The sequence below is a fragment of the Armigeres subalbatus genome, chromosome 3 (genome assembly GCF_024139115.2).
Source record: "Armigeres subalbatus isolate Guangzhou_Male chromosome 3, GZ_Asu_2, whole genome shotgun sequence".
Lineage (NCBI taxonomy): Eukaryota > Metazoa > Arthropoda > Insecta > Diptera > Culicidae > Armigeres > Armigeres subalbatus.
In genome coordinates this window covers 64,930,952-64,946,802 of record NC_085141.1, presented here as the reverse complement: position 1 = coordinate 64,946,802, position 15,851 = coordinate 64,930,952, and the positions used below count along the sequence as shown (strand labels likewise).

The 15,851-nt window shown below is 44.1% G+C and overlaps 1 protein-coding gene across 1 annotated transcript in view; it reads left to right on the top strand.

The window, feature by feature from the left end:
• The window catches only part of LOC134223860 (protein fem-1 homolog CG6966), a 230,596-nt gene extending 227,177 nt beyond the window's left edge, over positions 1-3,419 (top strand). Inside the window, exon 8 of the mRNA XM_062703074.1 lies at positions 1,155-3,419. Coding sequence (XP_062559058.1) covers positions 1,155-1,340 — 186 coding nt within the window. The 3' untranslated portion in view covers positions 1,341-3,419. The remainder of the gene's footprint in view (positions 1-1,154) is intronic.
• Positions 3,420-15,851: the final 12,432 nt, after the last annotated feature.

Sequence of the window (15,851 nt, the reverse complement as noted above, 5' to 3'; positions counted from 1 at the left end):
CCAAAGAACCCATATTTTTTGAAAGCTCTAACTATTTTTAAAATCGAGAACACAAACCGGAAAAGTGCTGCTCGTGTGCACCGGCCTGCAAAATTCACCCGATGTTCGTTCAAAATCGGGCCAATCTTTAAAAAAACAGAACTTTTTCGATTTGAATTCCAAGAATTGGAGTTCAGGCGTTACGGTCAATACACGTAACAAAAGATCTACTTGCCCCTTTTAGAAATCAAAGCTCTTAGAGACCATTTGAACCAAATTGAATTCAGGGAATTCTTGGTTGAAGTGGGATGCAACAATAGTTGAAGGCGTATCAATTTTTTTTCCATGGATCACAAGACTACTGGTTACGCGCGTAGAACTTAAGTCATGTACTCAAGGGAATTTTTGGATTGGTAAAAGAGAAAACAGTGCTTTTACTACGCGTGTAGACCTTAAGACCCTTTTTCTTTTTTTTTTTTTATTGACTTTATTAAGGAGACTTTCAGCCCGAGGCTGGCTCGTCTCCGGGGTACCATTTTTCTTCTTTTTCTTCAATGACTCAACGTTCCTACTGTAACTTGGCCTGCTTTTCAACTTAGTATTATATAAGCATTTTCTCAGTTATTAATTGAAAGGTTTTCTATACCCGCCATTGCATGAGTATGTATCTTGTGTGGCAAGTACTATGGATACACTATGCTCAGGGTGTTGAGAAAGTTTCCAACCCGAAGACATCCTAGACCGGACCGAGAATCGTACTTGCCATCTCCGGATTGGCAATCCAATGCCTTTGCTCGCAAAGCTATTGGAGACCTTGATACCAATACTTCAGGAAATTTAGAATGACCTGAAACTGAAAAGTTATTTAAGTTGGTTTAATGGATCAAATAGAACATGATCCAGTTACAGCCATTTGGTTTGTGTGTAGATTTTAAAGTCTTGGTTACGCGTCCAGGGAATTCTTGGATGAGTCGAATCAAAAACGAGACACTGAAGACGGCTTTACTGTTGAGGTCGAAATACGTATCTGTGGAAATTACAAACCGTGGTGGACTTAAATGGAATAGTACTCAATTCGTCTTATGACTCGTCCCATTGTTTAAAATGTTACATCCTGAACGCATTTTTTTCAAATCACCCAAATTCTGTTTCAATTCTCCTACCATCCATTTCAGGACACGCGAAATCTGGACGGGGACACGTTCGAATCGCTGCTGCAGAACCAACGCCTCCACGAACTGGTCAACCCCCTCAAGCACACCCGTCTGTCCTGTCTGGCCGCCCGGGTCCTGCAGCGCCACGCCATCGAATACCACAGCCAGGTGCCCAAGTGTTTGTACGAGTTTATCGATTCGCACTAAACGAGATGGATAATTTCCGGAAGGATTAGATCGTTTCGTTTTATTGTAGCGTTAAGAATGACGAGACCGGGTGCGTGTATCAGAGTAGGAATGAACTTGTTTTAAAACCATTTAGCGATTTTAAGTTCCCGCGAAAGTGCTTCTCGCTTCCCTCACAATTTCACTCATTCGGTGATGCTTATTCGATATGATGCCCCCTACCCTATCGCTGTGAAACCATTTTCATTGAATTATCATGACGACCATCAGCTGCCGATTTGAGCGAGCAATGCAAAACGGACAAGAGTGATGAGTTTCAGTTACTTTTAATTCAGGAAGCGAGCCCAGCATGACTCGGCTGCGAGTTTCGAGTGCATATAGCAGGAAGGTTGCATTTCTTAACTAATGAAACAGTTCGCCATTATGTATGAAATTCGCAGCGCGAGAAAAAGCATTCAGAGTCTGAACCATTGAACGAAGAATGAATGCTCGATGAGATGATTTTGATTCTACTTCGTGTTCACACAGTAAGATTTTTCTGTTTAGTTAAGTTAGAATTCATATTTTGGCCATTTACAATTTTACGCATGTTTGAAATTGTGAATGAGACGCATAGGCGTCGGACGAAACGTGTGGTGATAATTAAGGTTGAGTTGTATTTTAATGTGAACCAACTAATTGAAAGTTTACATTTTCGCTCATTCAAGTTATTTTCCCGAGCTTTATTATTCTAGTGAAACTATTTTTACAGTTTGTACCGTTTATGTTTTAGATTAGCGTTTAGGATGATATTCTGCATGTGTATCTTCATTTAAGTTCTCAAGTGTTCAGGAAACGAGTGTATATGTTTTAGTCTCCTATTTGCAATGGCAATTATAAATGTTGCAATCTAACTATCATCGTGAAAGCAGCCGGTTTATCTGCTAATCATCATTAGAATATAGGAAAAGTTGGTTGATATACGCTCCGCTGGATAACTGTTCTAGATGCTAGTATACCTGCGAGAATATGTAGAATACTCCCTAGTTAGCAAAATTTCATAATACACATTATCAGTCCTATTCGGTCTCATACAAGCAGCAATAATAGCATCACATTTTTAGGCATAACATGAATCGATATACGAATTTCCCTAATACTAGGGCATCGATTTCATGATTTACAAGATTTATTTGACAAAAGTTGGTTATATTCAAATGTATCTCAATTCGTGTTCAGGACACGTGAATCATGAATGCGAAGCACATTTCGCATTCTTGATACGCTGGTTTGCAAATCGAACAAGAAAATATTTCTCGACACGAAATAAAGCAGACTTAACATTTTGTTTCATAAAGGCCGCTTACTAGCTACTATAATAGTAATGCATCTATTTCAACGACTGTTGTACTTTTTGAAATAACAAGGATTTCGAGATTTTTCGAAAATTTCGATTTCGAGAGGATTTCGAAAATCATAAAAATATGTGTCAAAAATACAGTGATTGACCAATTTTAGAATACATACAAGCCGCCATTGCCGACGTTGGAAACCGATCAAACAAATTTAATATTTCGAAGACAGCATGAAGTTTGATGCTTAATTGACTTTGAACAGTACAGCGTCCCATACTCGGTAAAAGCGGTAGTGGTATGTTGAAATCCATCAACATTGCCCTTCTGGACTCTCCAGGAGTAATGGCAAATGGAATTGTTATATCTTCGAAAAAGTTTAAAGGTGCATATGATAGTTTCGATTTTGGTATTATCTTTCGTTTACTATTGTCTTTATTTCGCGCACAGTCAAAATGAGAAAATATTATCATTTGACAAGTTCTACAGCGTTTCAAGTAGCAAAGTCGACAAAAATAAACATCTTGCAAAACAATCGCCATTTCAATATGTTACAATTAATATAGAATGTATCATTTTATCCGCGTTGACAAAGGGAAGTGTATATTTAAACCAAACTATGGAACTATGTAACAGTTTCATTGAATAAATAAACGCATATAGAGGGAAAACCAAGTGAGAGCGAATAGGAACCACATTGATAACACTCAAAAACCAGAACGATTATTAGTATGAAAAATTATACAAAATAAAAAATGTTAAAAATGAATGATTGTATTGTTAGCTTTTATTATTAGACAGTAGAACGAAAGAAATCTCTATTTTAAATGGCTCTTTGAGTTGATGCGACCTCTGATTATCATTAGGTTTGCCGCTCTCAAATTTGAATTTCTTTATTCAGAAATTTGTTATAGGGTATATGGTTCAAACCTTGACCTAATATGCTGCCGTTGAGCACATACATCGTTGTAAATCTTTCTTAGCCTTTCTCGTACACTAAGTACGACTATATACTACTATATAAAGGCTATATATATTCGTTCCCAACTAAGCCGTGCGGTAAGACGCGTGGCTACAAAGCAAGACCATGCTGAGGGTGGCTGGGTTCGATTCCCGGTGCCGGTCTAGGCAATTTTCGGATTGGAAATTGTCTCGACTTCGCTGGGCATAAAAGTATCATCGTGCTAGCCTCATGATATACGAATGCAAAACATGGTAACCTGGCTAAGAAACCTCGTAGTTAAAAACTGTGGAAGTGCTTAATGAACACTAAGCTGCGAAGCGGCTCTGTCCCAGTGTGTGGATGTAATGCCAAGAAGAAGAAGAAGATATTCGTTCCAACAACAAACTTTTTATAGGATTCGCTGAGACCCATAATGTTATAGCTCGGCGAACTGAGATGATGTCTGTCTGTGTGTGTATGTGTGAATGCATGTGCGTTTCTCGAGGAAATTCCAAACAGTTTCTGAGCAATTTTCCTTGGAAATTCTGAACAAATTCTAGAGGATACATTTTTTTCGATTTACGAACAATTTTCCAAGGATATTCCGAAGAACTTCCCGATGAAATTCTGAACTATTTCCAAGGAAATTCAGAGCAATTTTCTGAGTAAATTCTGAATCATTTCCCGAGGAAATTCCAAACAATTTTCCGAGGATATTTCGAAGTATTTACTAAAATGTTTAACTATGTGGGATTTCTTCAAACTTGCAGAGGGATTGAGGCATTCAATTCAATTGGTAATCAAATTATAATAAGCTGTTTATTCATCTTCAACGCTATACATTGATCACTTAGGCGCAATAGGAAATGAGAACCCAACCAGTAGGATTTACCTTTCTACCGAGTGGACTTTGCCACTACAATTCCTCCCGCCTTTAAAACAGAACTATATGTCGTTAACAAGAACCGTTACTTACTTGATACTTGATGGGCTACAGCTCTTCGATGAACCTACGCCGAATGGAGTATCCTTCTCCATGGACTCGATCCTGGGCCAATCGCTTCCAGTCGCCCTGAACATTGAGCGCCCTCAGGTCCTCTTCAACTGCAAAAAGCCATCATGTACGCGGCCTTCCACGAAGCCTGCGGCCTCTTCCGGGTTCTCTACTAAATATTATCTTCGCTTGACGTTCTTCCGGCATACGAACAACGTGACCAGCCCACCGTAGTCTGCCGTGTTGTATAAGCTTAATAATATCCAGCCCTTTATACACCTGGTACAATTCGTGATTCATGCGACGCCGCCAGATACCGTTCTCCTGTTTACCGCCGAGTATTGTCCGCAGCACCTTACGCTCAAACACTCCGAGAGCTCTCCGATCAGCCTCCTTTAACGTCCATGTCTCATGGCCAGGGAATCAATATTCGAGCAACGCCTAACAATATACCTTTTGTCATCAACCGAGTTTGTTACTGACAAACGCACCTCGCAACAAGCCTTTATCAGAACCCGAACATAATATGACAAGAATTGTTTGCCTTGCATGCTCTGATATTTCCTTGAATACGATGCTATTTTAGTAATCAGAGTAAGATTCTCGAATATTTCTATAAAAGCAGACACTCCGATATCAGGAATCCGAAATTTGCTGTAGACATAGTGCAAAATAACGGGATGAAAAGTTAGCAACAAAATTGTCTTCTTTCTTGTTGCTGACAAAAATGTTCGGATCTTTGTCATTATTATCTCCGACAAAAACAAAGCTTTGTCGTTTGTTCTCTTTTGTCGCTTGTTTCGTATGCGCATCTACGAAAAATTGATTCCCTGCTCATGGCCGTATAAAGCCACCGGAAGAATCAGAGTAGTATACAGCGCGAGTTTTGTTTTCGTTTGCGGACTACGGGACTTTAGCTGGTTACGAAGTCCGTAATAAGCCCTATTTGCAGCTGCAATACGCCTTTTCACCTCGCGGGTAACATCATTATCGCACGTCACTAATGTTCCAAGATACACAAATTCTTCTACCACTTCAAATTTTTCACCATCCAGCACTATTTCGCTACCACCACCACTAATGAACCCACGTTGATTGCCAGCGACCATGTACTTCGTTTTGCTGGTATTGATCGTGAGTCCAATCCTCGCTGTCTCCCTCTTAAAAGGCGCAAAAGCCTCTTCCACGGCACGGCGATCAATTCCGATAATATCGATATCGTCCGCAAATCCCAGGAGCATATGCGATTTTGTGATAATGGTACCGCTTCTTTGCACACCAGCTCTCCTAATCGCTCCCTCGAGCTCTATATTGAACAGTAGGTTCGAGAGTGCATCACCCTGCTTTAATCCATCTAAGGTAACAAATGACGTCGATATTTCATCCGCAACGCTTACACTTGATTTCGATCCGTCCAACGTTATACGAATCAGCCGTATCAGTTTCGCCGGAAAACTATGTTCAAGCATAATTTGCCATAATTCATTCCGTTTCACTGAATCGTACGCCGCCTTGAAATCAATAAACAGATGATGTGTCTGCAAGTTGTACTCCCGGAATTTATCAAGGATTTGTCTCAGGGTAAACATTTGATCCGTCGTTGATCGGCCCTCACGAAAACCTGCTTGGTATTCGCCGACGAAGGACTCTTCAAGCGGTCTCAATCTGTTGAACAGAATACGGGACATAATTTTGTACGCCGAATTAAGGAGGGTTATTCCTCGGTAATTGGCGCACTCCAGTCTGTGCCCTTTCTTAAACAGAGGGCAAATGAGGCCGTCCAACCAGCTAGCAGGCAATTCCTCGTCTTCCCATATTTTCGACATAATATGGTGCAGAACTTCATAAAGCTGCTCACTGCCATGTTTGAGAAGTTCAGCCGGGAGCTGGTCCTTCCCCGCAGCCTTATTGTTTTTCAGCTCTTTGACAGCTTTTTTAACCTCATCTAGTGTAGGTGACTCCACAGCTTGTCCATCGTCGCTAATATTTATTCTGTTCACCGATGCACCGTCACTTCCTCCATTCAACAAAGTCTCGAAGTGTTGCTTCCACCTGGCAGCCACTTCAGTTTTATCTGTCAGCAAATTCCCTTGTTGGTCGTTGCCCATGACGGGAGATGGCGCTGTCTTTCTCCGCACGCCATTGACAGACTCATAAAACCTCCGCATATCGTTCTGCTCCATTTTTTCCTGCGCCTCACTAATCACTTGTTCTTCGTACTCTTTTTTCTTCCTGCGGTGGGTTCGTTTTTCGGCTGCTCTTGCTTCCTTGTACCGATCTCTATTCGATCGGGTACCTGACACCAACATCCGGCTTCTGGCAACGTTCTTCTCGTCTGTCACTCTCTGACACTCCACATCGAACCATCCCGTCCTGGGTCGCCTCTGTGCAGTGCCTACCACTTCTCGTGCTGTTGTGCTCACCGCTCCATGGATCGACTCCCACAGATCGTTGATGTTGTCGCTAACGTTGATTGCACTTATCCGTTCGTCGAGCTTCTGGTGGTACTCAGCCGATACTCCTTCCGCCGACAATCGCTGGATATTGTAACGCATCGTTCGCTGTGATCTTTCGTTCGATACAGTTGACAACCGTGATCGAATTTTACTGACAACGAGATAGTGATCAGAGTCAATGTTCGGACCTCTGAATGTCCGCACATCGATAACATCCGAGAAATGGCGCCCATCCACCAGAACATGGTCTATCTGGTTGCAAGTTTCACCATTTGGGTGTCTCCAGGTGTGCTTTCGGATGTTCTTTCGTGCAAAGTAGGTGCTACTGATGGCCATCCCTCTGGCAGCAGCAAAATTTACTAGCCGTAGGCCGTTGTCATTGGTAGCGGAGTGAAGGCTCTCCCTACCGATTATGGGACGGAAAAAGTCCTCTCTACCGACCTGAGCGTTAGCGTCTCCGATAACAATTTTCACGTCATGCTTTGGGCACTCTCCATAGGCTTTATCAAGACATTCATAAAACGTGTCCTTCACGTCGTCGGATTTATCGTTTGTCGGTGCGTAAACGTTGATTAGGCTGTAATTGAAGAATTTGCCCCGTATCCTCAACACACAGATTCGTTCGCTAATGGGTTTCCACCGCATCACTCGCTTCATCTGCTTGCCTATCACTACGAAACCAACTCCATGCTCTGCTTTTTCACCGCCGCTGTGATAGAGGTTATACTTGAATGCAGTATTGGTCGTGGGGTCCACGGCTCGGAATTCACGTTCTCCGGATCTAGGCCATCGGACTTCTTCAATAGCAGCCACGTTCACTCCAACCTTCTGCAGTTCACGAGCCAGAAGGCTCACTCGTCCAGGTTCATTTAGGGTCCTGACATTCCAGGTACCGAGTTTCCAATCATAGTCCTTATTTCGTTGCCGGGTCGGTTGCCAAAAATAACGTTCTCTTTTTCTTCTATCTCCATTTTTCGTGGTATTTGAGAGGCTTCAGTAAGCTACCTTACCGGGGTCGCGTTACCTACATCGCGATGATGGGGCTGCCACCTTAGGTATAGCTGACGCGATACAGCATTTCGCTAATCAGCCGCTGGGTACCAGGCAGACGCTGTTTGAGCCGCACCTCCTGGTGAACAGACGCTCGAGGCGTACCTTCTCACTCTAGCTGATGTCAGAAGGACAACAGTGCCCAGGCTGCTCTACCAGCTAAGTACACAAGAACAAGAACCGTTACTAAACTGATAATTGACTTTTGCGTAAACTACATCAGCAATAAAATAAAATCAGACGGCAATATTACAGAAGCAAGTACAGAAGCATGCCTTAACAAAATTCAAACATGGATTTCCAAACTTATATGCAAACTATCCGAAAATTCACTCAATTCAATTGACGAATCCAAGAGATAAAAAGAAGAAGACATGCGATGGTGGGAAACAACAAAATCGTTCATGGCGAAGTATACGGCGGCGATTTTAAAATGCTCGTATAAAATTCTAAAGGTATTCTAATTAAAAACTAATGAATGTAATGTGCGAGAAAAATGAAAAGCTATATAGATTTAGAACACATTATTCTAAAAAAAAGTTTTTTTTCGTGTAATGCACCTAAAATATAGATTTCCATTTTTCTCGCACTTTACATTGATTAGTTTTTAATTAGAATTGGTTTTTAATTTTATACGGACATTTTAAAATCACCGTCGTATACTTCGCCATGAACGATTTTGTTGTTTCTCACCATCGCATGTCTTCTTCTTTTTATCACTTGGATTTGTCAATAGTACACAACTTCTTATTTCCTACGCTTCTTCGGATGGTTGGAGCTCGAAGCGGCATCGTTTGTGATAGATTTACAGCGGTTCATCCTCGTCACACATTCGCGCCTCTATGTTTTGGCGCAACACTATTTGCATTCCTTTACGCTACCTGCGCTTTATAATGTACTTTGTATTTTTCTCTAAATAAAAACCGATTGTTGTAACCGCGTGTGTTTTTATGAACCGACTAGAAAACGTTCCGTTCCTGGTTCAATTCCTTTTTGCCGACTTGGATCCACTGCTGAACCTGTCCCCTTTGACCCACAGGTTATGGGCCCGGTGGAGGTTTTAAGGAAGGATCGTGATTTTATGCAGTAAAAGCGAAAAAGTTTGTTCGTCGCCGGTTGGCGCTCGGAACGGAAAGTGCCGCTCGCGTCACGTGTACTATAAAGTGCGAAAGTGTATTCGTGTTGTTGTTGTTCGGTCGGTATTTGTGTGGTTTGAGAAGCCAGGCGATGGATACCATCAGCAAGTTCTCGAAGCTGAATAACTAGAACTGGCAGTCCTGGAAATTCCGGATGGAAATGCTCCTGACCAGGGAGGAGCTGTTCTATGTCATAGATGAAACAGAGCCGGTTCCTGTAACAGCTAAATGGACGAAGGATGACAAGAAGGCGCGCGCAACAATGGGGTTGTGTATTGAGGACAACCAGTACAGCCTTGTCAAGTCTGCTCAGTCGGCCCGTGAGTTTTGGGACTGTTTACAAAAGTACCACGAGAAAGTCACCGTGACTTCTAGGGTGTCTCTTCTCAAAAAGTTGTGCAACTTGAACTTGCGAGAAGGAGGAGATGTGGAATCACACCTTTTCGAATTGGATGAACGTCCGATCGTCTAGAAAACGCAGTCCAGGAGTTGGAGAATCAGCTTAAAATCGTCATGATCCTGAGGAGTCTGCCGGACTCGTATAGCGGTCTCGACGAGTTGGACGAGTATGAACGTCGGAAGGAGCGATCCGGACATGGATCTTCCGGCGAATTGAAGGCGATGAGAAGCGGCGTGAAGCAGCTCAGTTCAGCGAAAGACAAAACAGAGATTGTGTCCTTCTTTTGCAAAAAGTTGGGTCATATGAAGCGAGACTGTTTGCGGTGGCAAGCGTTGAAGAACAAAAGTGACAAATAAAAGCGAGATGAGAGAAAAAGTGATCGGCCTAAGGCCAAGCAAGCAGCGGAGAAGAGCTCTAGTGCGGTGCTGTTTATGGCCGGAGAGAAGAGGCAAAGTTGCTGGGTGGTAGATAGTGGCGCCAGCAGCCACATGTGCAACGACAGAAGTGTATTCACATCGCTCAGCGAAGAGAGCGCTCCGGAAGTAATTCTCGCGGACGGAACTGTAGTGCAATCGGCCGGATGCGGTACATGTGTGCTAACTGGTGTTGATGGATCCGGTGGATCGGTTGAAATTACACTGCAAGAAGTGTTGCTAGTGCCGTCGTTGAATAGCAGTTTGCTTTCAGTGGCGAAATTATCCGATAAGGATTTTGTTGTGGTCTTCCGTAAAAACGATTGTGACATTTGCGATCGATCTGGTAAAGTGAGAGTGAAGGGCGTCCGCTATGGGAGCCTGTATCACCTGAAGTTGGTAGAAACAGTGATGAAGACTGAAGCGAAGCAGCACAACGAACTGTGTCAACACCAGTGGCACTGCCGATTTGGTCACCGCGATCCGTCGAGTGTAGATAGAATGAATGAAGAGAAGCTAGTGGCTGGCATGAAGCTGAAGGACTGTGGTATCCGATTGACATGCGAAACGTGCTTAGAAGGGAAGTTGGCAAGGACGCCAATTCCAAAAACGGCTGAAAAAAAATCGACGCAGATTTTGGATGTGGTCCACACGGACCTGTGCGGCCCAATGCGGATGGAAACACCCAGTGGCAACCGATTCCTGATGACAATCATCGACGATTTCAGCAGGTATGCAGTCGTGTATCTCCTTGCCAGGGGCTGCAAAATGGTGGGTTGACATCAAGGAAGGAGCGCCCAACAGAGCTCTGGTCCCCACAAGTCCCTATCTCACGCTTCCACGGGTCGTCCGATGACAAAAGACCGCCAGCTACGGGTTGTGTACTTAGCTGGTAGTGCAGCCTGGGCACTGTTGTCCTTCTGACATCAGCTAGAGTGAGAAGGTACGCCTCGAGCGTCTGTTCACCAGGAGGTGCGGCTCAAACAGCGTCTGCCTGGTACCCAGCGGCTGATTAACGAAATGCTGTATCGCGTCAGCTATACCTTAGGTGGCAGCCCCATCATCGCGATGTAGGTAACGCGACCTCGGTAAGGTAGCTTACTGAAGCCTCTCAAATACCACGAAAAATGAAGATAGAAGAAAAAGATAACGTTATTTTTGGCAACCGACCCGGCAACGAAATAAGGACTATGATTGGAAACTCGGTACCTGGAATGTCAGGACCCTAAATGAACCTGGACGAGTGAGCCTTCTGGCTCGTGAACTGCAGAAGGTTGGAGTGAACGTGGCTGCTATTCAAGAAGTCCGATGGCCTAGATCCGGAGAACGTGAATTTCGAGCCGTGGATCCCACGACCAATACTGCATGCAAGTATAACATCTATCACAGCGGCGGTGAAAAAGCAGAGCATGGAGTTGGTTTCGTAGTGATGGGCAAGCAGATGAAGCGAGTGATGCGGTGGAAACCCATTAGCGAACGAATCTGTGTGTTGAGGATACGGGGCAAATTCTTCAATTACAGCCTAATCAACGTTTACGCACAGACAAACGATAAATCCGACGACGTGAAGGACACGTTTTATGAATGTCTTGATAAAGCCTATGGAGAGTACCCAAAGCATGACGTGAAAATTGTTATCGGAGACGCTAACGCTCAGGTCGGTAGAGAGGACTTTTTCCGTCCCATAATCGGTAGGGAGAGCCTTCACTCCGCTACCAATGACAACGGCCTACGGCTAGTAAATTTTGCTGCTGCCAGAGGGATGGCCATCAGTAGCACCTACTTTGCACGAAAGAACATCCGAAAGCACACCTGGAGACACCCAAATGGTGAAACTTGCATCCAGATAGACCATGTTCTGGTGGATGGGCGCCATTTCTCGGATGTTATCGATGTGCGGACATTCAGAGGTCCGAACATTGACTCTGATCACTATCTCGTTGTCAGTAAAATTCGATCACGGTTGTCAACTGTATCGAACGAAAGATCACAGCGAACGATGCGTTACAATATCCAGCGATTGTCGGCGGAAGGAGTATCGGCTGAGTACCGCCAGAAGCTCGACGAACGGATAAGTGCAATCAACGTTAGCGACAACATCAACGATCTATGGGAGTCGATCCATGGAGCGGTGAGCACAACAGCACGAGAAGTGGTAGGCACTGCATAGAGGGGACCCAGGACGGGTTGGTTCGATGTGGAGTGTCAGAGAGTGACAGACGAGAAGAACGTTGCCAGAAGCCGGATGTTGGTGTCGGGTACCCGATCGAATAGAGATCGGTACAAGGAAGCAAGAGCAGCCGAAAAACGAACCCACCGCAGGAAGAAAAAAGAGTACGAAGAACAAGTTATTAGTGAGGCGCAGGAAAAAATGGAGCAGAACGATATGCGGAGGTTTTACGAGTCTGTCAATAGCGTGCGGAGAAAGACAGCGCCATCTCCCGTCATGTGCAACGACCAACAAGGGAATTTGCTGACAGATAAAACTGAAGTGGCTGCCAGGTGGAAGCAACACTTCGAGACTTTGTTGAATGGAGGAAGTGACGGTGCATCGGTGAACAGAATAAATATTAGCGACGATGGACAAGCTGTGGAGTCACCTATACTAGATGAGGTTAAAAAAGCTGTCAAAGAGCTGAAAAACAATAAGGCTGCGGGGAAGGACCAGCTCCCGGCTGAACTTCTCAAACATGGCAGTGAGCAGCTTTATGAATTTCTGCACCATATTATGTCGAAAATATGGGAAGACGAGGAAATGCCTGCTAGCTGGTTGGACGGCCTCATTTGCCCTCTCTTTAAGAAAGGGCACAGACTGGAGTGCGCCAATTACCGAGGAATAACCCTCCTTAATTCGGCGTACAAAATTATGTCCCGTATTCTGTTCAACAGATTGAGACCGCTTGAAGAGTCCTTCGTCGGCGAATATCAAGCAGGTTCTCGTGAGGGCCGATCAACGACGGATCAAATGTTTACCCTGAGAGAAATCCTTGATAAATTCCGGGAGTACAACTTGCAGACACATCATCTGTTTATTGATTTCAATGCGGCGTACGATTCAGTGAAACGGAATGAATTATGGCAAATTATGCTTGAACATGGTTTTCCGGCGAAACTGATACGGCTGATTCGAATAACGTTGGACGGATCGAAATCAAGTGTAAGGGTTGCGGATGAAATATCGATGTCATTTGTTATCTTAGATGGATTAAAGCAGGGTGATGCACTCTCGAACCTACTGTTCAATATAGCGCTCGAGGGAGCGATTAGGAGAGCTGGTGTGCAAAGAAGCAGTACCATTATCACAAAATCGCATATGCTCCTGGGATTTGCGGACGATATCGATATTATCGGAATTGATCGCCGTGCCGTGGAAGCTTTTGCGCCTTTTAAGAGGGAGACAGCGAGGATTGGACTCACGATCAATACCAGCAAAACGAAGTACATGGTCGCTGGCAATCAACGTGGGTTCATTAGTGGTGGTGGTAGCGAAATAGTGCTGGATGGTGAAAAATTTGAAGTGGTAGAAGAATTTATGTATCTTGGAACATTAGTGACGTGCGATAATGATGTTACCCGCGAGGTGAAAAGGCGTATTGCAGCTGCAAATAGGGCTTATTACGGACTTCGTAACCAGCTTAAGTCCCGTAGTCTGCAAACGAAAACAAAACTCGCGCTGTATACTACTCTGATTCTTCCGGTGGCTTTATACGGCCATGAGACATGGACGTTAAAGGAGGCTGATCGGAGAGCTTTCGGAGTATGGTATCTGGCGGCGTCGCATGAATCACGAATTGTACCAGGTGTATAAAGGGCTGGATATTACTAAGCTTATACAACACGGCAGACTACGGTGGGCTGGTCACGTTGTTCGTATGCCGGAAGAACGTCAAGCGAAGATAATATTTAGTAGAGAACCCGGAAGAGGCCGCAGGCTTCGTGGAAGACCGCGTACACGATGGCTTTTTGCAGTTGAAGAGGACCTGAGGGCGCTCAATGTTCAGGGCGACTGGAAGCGATTGGCCCAGGATCGAGTCCAGTGGAGAAGGATACTCCATTCGGCGTAGGTTCATCGAAGAGCTGTAGCCCATCAAGTATCAAGTAAGTATCTCCTTGCCAGAAAGTCGGAGGCAGCCGACAAGGTCATCGAGTATGTCAGGTATGTACAGAACTTGTTTGGTAGAAAGCCGCGAGTCGTCTGCTCTGACGGAGGCGTCGAGTATGATAACAAAAGGCTACAAGCATTCTTCGCGGAAGAAGGGATTAGATCGCAGTTCACTACCCCATATACGCCGCAACAGAATGGGGTAGCAGAAAGGCGCAATAGGTATTTGCAAGAAATGGCTACTACCATGTTACTCGATGCAAAGCTAGACAAAAAATATTGGGGCGAGGCGGTACTGGCTGCCACCTATCTGCAGAATAGATTACCTTCACGCTCGGTAGATACAACTTCTTTTGAGAAGTGGTTTGGCCTGAAACCTGACGTTAGGCACTTGAGGGTTTACGGGCCACAGGCTTGGGTTCACATTCCAGATGTGAAGCGTAATAAATTTGAAAGTAAAGCACGCAAATTGACGTTCATTGGCTACTCAGAGCAACACACAGGCTATCGTTTTGTAGATTTAACGACTGAAAAAGTTATTAGTCGTGACGCTAAATTTTTGGAGTTCGATTGTGTGTCCGACATCGAGAGGGGCGACTCGTTGAGTGACGGAGTTGAGTGGCTTCCTGCATCGGAGAATGGACCATTCACGCCAGAGATTGAACCGATGGGCGATAGTGTAATTGCTAGGATGGGCAGCACGTGGACTGCCAGGACAAAGGCCTCGGCAAGCTTGGCTAAGCAACGGCCTGCCGTGTGAGGCTGGGTATCACAACTACCTCTTTTATCGGCTAGCTCGATCTGGAGAACCTCTTTTGGTCTCAAGGTCGGCTGGAGTATTCTCTACTATGCTAATCAGACCTCGGATATGTGGGGAGTAAATGAAGTAAATCACAAAGTCTTGTGTATCACAATATTTTCGTATATTTTCCCATTCTTTTACAGACTGTGTAAGTGTGTGTCAGTGTAGTGTAGGTCTTTTACATATACTTGACTGGCCAATAGACAGTTCGATGCACGGTTACGATGACTGCTGGTGGAGACGAGCCTCGTGCTCGTAGTGGAGTCCGGAATGGTTCTGGATGATTGGCGACCGGTTCAGGGTCGTCGGACGGGCAGGGCTCACAGACGTATACCTTGGAGCAACTTTCGACCTTACTCGGGAGATATTCACAGGCACTGTTTCACAGAAACTTGCCACTTCTCTGTGAACACTGGGTGGTTTGATACCGTGGTTGTCAGGAAATGACATAAACCGGGTCCTAACAGGTATATGGACTTCATAAGTAATATTCCATAGCAACTGATAACTAATTATACCTGATTCTACTTTCACTCGTTGCACCTTAACCAAAAAACGGCACTATTTCACCACTATCTCAACCTTGAAACTTTTTTTATGAGCTATAAAGCTCACTAACGTCTGCCTTGTATAAAGTCCACTTTAGAAAAGAGCTCAATAAACTTTCGTCTTCTCTTTAGGAAACTTTTGTGAACCTCTCTATTTGATTTAATCTCGTATTCTGTCTACCTCTGCATCCACTGAACTGTATTTCTTATTCCATGTTAAATGTAGTGTGTAGTGTGCTTAACCTAAGACCTAGGGGTATAGTTTTATGGCATTTTTATTTAAATTTAAATAGGATTAGATTTACACGGAGTTTATATATATATAAATAGGTAGGATGAACAAACTTTACATTAATT